At 39.5% G+C, this 3,376-nt stretch overlaps 1 protein-coding gene across 1 annotated transcript in view; it reads right to left on the bottom strand.

Annotated features, from left to right (window-relative positions):
• The window catches only part of LOC119266613 (alpha-terpineol synthase, chloroplastic-like), an 8,585-nt gene extending 5,538 nt beyond the window's left edge, over positions 1 to 3,047 (bottom strand). The window contains exons 1-3 of the mRNA XM_037547844.1: positions 2,778 to 3,047; positions 1,049 to 1,298; positions 641 to 855 (exon numbers count right to left, since the gene is read on the bottom strand). Of these exons, the coding sequence (XP_037403741.1) occupies positions 641 to 855; positions 1,049 to 1,298; positions 2,778 to 3,047 (735 nt within the window). The remainder of the gene's footprint in view (positions 1 to 640; positions 856 to 1,048; positions 1,299 to 2,777) is intronic.
• Between the last annotated feature and the right edge of the window lie 329 nt (positions 3,048 to 3,376).

Genomic DNA, 3,376 nt, shown 5'->3' with positions numbered 1-3,376 from the left:
ATCTGGATCGGGGGAGGGAGGAGAGAGACGTGGGAGAGAGTGGGGGGATCGTGCGGGGTGAGTGGGGGGTGTGCGCTAGGGTTCCGGTAGGTGGACTGGCCGGTTGGCCCTTGCCAGGTTGGGCCGGCCTGGTGGTGTGGCCGACTGGGCCGGCTGGATCGAGGCCTAGTGGGGGGGAAGCGGGGGTTCTTTCCCTTTTATTTTAACTTTGTTTTATTTTATATTTCTGTTTTACTGTTCTTACTTTAGTTTCCTTTTGAATTTGGTTTTATAAACTACACCACTGGTTCCTAATTTAGTTTTAATAAGTATGCCACTGCCCCATAAGTTTTTGGAAATAAAACAAATAGTTTAATATTTTATCAAATTGAAAAGGGTAGTTAGTTAAATGTTTTGCTGGTGTTTTAAATATTTTTGTGCACTTAAACCTTTTATAAAATTGTGGTTTCTCCACTATTATTATCCATGATTTATTCGACACATTTTGGACATTTTAGTTTTAATGTTTGAAAACTTTTATTGTTTGCCTGATTTGAATTTTGAATTTGGAATCGGTTTCGAACTAACTCGAGCTTATCAACAGTAACCGAGTTGACGTGGCACCATTAGCAGAGGTTTACTGTAGCTTCATTATCCGGGCGTCACATATCTCAAGTGCACATTGAATTTCATGTGCCATTAATCCTTCTAGATATGGCAGTTTTGATTCTAAACTCCTTTTGGTGAAGGATATAGCTTTGTCAAGTATTATCTCTCCATGGATACTAAAATGTGCGGCATTGTAAAGGCTCAATAGTTCTCTCGGAGTTGCTGTCAGAAAAGTTCCATCCTCATCTAAGAATTTCACAAACACGTCTGAAATAATAAATTAAAAATTGTCAAATAACTTGTTTTTCAAATTATAAAGAAGAGTAGTAGAACAAATAAACAGTAGCCTCATGTTGGAAAAAACTATAATTAGGTATCATTGGTACGATATATCCCTATCAGCCACTTTAAACTATAATGTTTTACTTCATAATAATGATTGAGTTTGAATGTGTCTTACCTGGTGAAACCATGTATCCATGTTTACGTAGTAGATAGAACCAAATGGCTACTGTATGAAGATCAAAGTCACTAACATTGGCACTGTAAATTTGTTTTAACTCCACATTAATATCTTTTTCAAAAAGATAATCCAAGCAAAGACGCTCTAAAGCAACAATGAGATTCATCCTCTCAAGATAGGTGGTGGAACTTGATATCAATTTGGACACATCTTTCATGAGTTCTTCTACTCGTTCTACCATCCATGTCTGCTAAAAGCAACAAGACAAGTGAGTGTATTAGACACTGATTACTAAGTAATTATTCATCTGTCAATTATTGGACCTTTACACTAAATAGTTATCCATGGGTGAATTAGTGGGCCCTTTTCAATGAAATTGATACTAAGGCATAAAGACGTAAAGCACGATGTACTTGAGTTTTGTGTACCGCCAACTGTTAACACCAAACATGAAGTGAGTTTATTTCACCAACACACTGTTTATGAATATATATATGTAGCACCTTCGTGTTTTTGTGCATTTATTTAGAAAAGAGGAGATTTTCAGTGGGGAACGATGTACCGGTTTGATCATGAGGAATATATATGCACCATGTTTCTAAAAGAATGTATTTTTTTCAAATAAACAAATATGTTTTTCGGAGTGTGCCTATGTTAGTATTTTTGTTTTTTTAATGCACACGTGAACATGGTTCCACGCGCACCCACGTGTATAGTAGATTAAAAAAATACTAAAAAAACTGAAATTTTGAGACATCAAACTTGGTCGACCATTCTACTCGTGTATGAAGTTCATGAAGGAATGACACGGGTATTCCATAATGAAGAAAATACAGTCCGACCTTACAAGTCCTTCAAACAATGTTTTTGAATATATCTTCGATTTTCTAATTTTTCTTCAGAATGTCATCGGTATCATTTATTTGCGAAACTTCATATGTGAGCTAGTAGAATGGTCGACCATGCATGCTACAGCGTCTAATGTAAGTTGGGCTTTACATTGGCCCATTATATAAGCCATGTTTCAAATTTTGATTTAAATTTTTGTGACATCATAGACCCATGCCTTGTTTATGTGCTAATTTCCTTTTCAGTTTTTTTAAACATACTAATTACAATGTATGTTTTGGCGCCTGGTGCACAGGTCGTACCAGATACTTTCCCCATAGGTACTACAAAAATACATGGCCTGATCAAAACAAGCCACCCCGCCCACTTTGGACACTGGGAACTTGGGATTTCTTTCTACTTTAGAAAATTTCCAGAAACAGAAGCACACTATTTTAGAAACTCCGCAGTGACATGTCATGTACTCCCTCCATTCCCTTATACGAGGCCACAAACTCAAACAGGTATCAAGATAAAATTTAATGACTGCTTTGCAAACCTACTTTTTTTCGTTAACCGGAATCATTAATACACCCGTATGCATACAAGGAAGGAATGAGAAGAAAGTAGCATAGTGTGAGTATGATTACATGCATGCAAGTATTAAACAAGTTGATAGTACGAGGAAACATCATTAATTTTTACCTCGGTTATAGTTAGTGGCCTTGTATAGATGAAAAATGTATTTTTCATAGTGGCCATGTATAAGGAAATGAAGGGAGTAATAAGAGAGTATATTGCTGGAATGGTTCCAATATGCAGTCCATTTGTTGTACAGCAGTAAAAAAACAAAGCATATATGCAGGTAATAGAGAGTAGAGGGTATATATGGTTCCACCTGCTTTTGAGAGGAAGCTGCTGGATCAGAGTGGTGAAGGAAGAAATCCCCCCACACAGAAGGGTAGAAGCCACAAGGATTCCTGCTCGACCGATCGTCAACCTCATGTTGTACTTCTGCTGCCGGAGCTTGCCGCTGCCGGCATCGAAGCGCGGCGTGCCGCGGCCGCTGCCACCTCCGAGAAGGACTTCCTCCAGCCGGCCGCGCGGCGGAAAGGCAGCCCAGCCTGCATCCTCGTGCTCCTCCCGAGCAGAAGACGGTGGCTTGCATTTTCACCTGCTAGCAGCAAAACTGCCTGTCTTCCTGCAACGGCGTGGAACCCGTGTTGGCGTATATAATTGCAAAGCAACGGGCAGTAGTTAGCAATGGGGTGACCTTTTTGGCCGTGCTCTTGTGGGAAGTTTCAATTATTGCGTGAAAATGTATAAAATATGCACGCTGTCATATACATACAGTAGCTCCATAGCACTAACAACCGATACAGTCATACAGTAACAGTACCCTACAGGTGAAACTTCAACATCCGCACATGGTGCGTTTGGCGATAGATGTGCACTATCATCCCTCTAGAGAGACCAAGATCGTGCCAATCTGGAAAG

The sequence above is a fragment of the Triticum dicoccoides genome, chromosome 3A, assembly GCF_002162155.2.
Source record: "Triticum dicoccoides isolate Atlit2015 ecotype Zavitan chromosome 3A, WEW_v2.0, whole genome shotgun sequence".
Taxonomy (NCBI): Eukaryota; Viridiplantae; Streptophyta; class Magnoliopsida; order Poales; family Poaceae; genus Triticum; species Triticum dicoccoides.
This window is presented reverse-complemented; position numbering and strand designations above follow the sequence as displayed.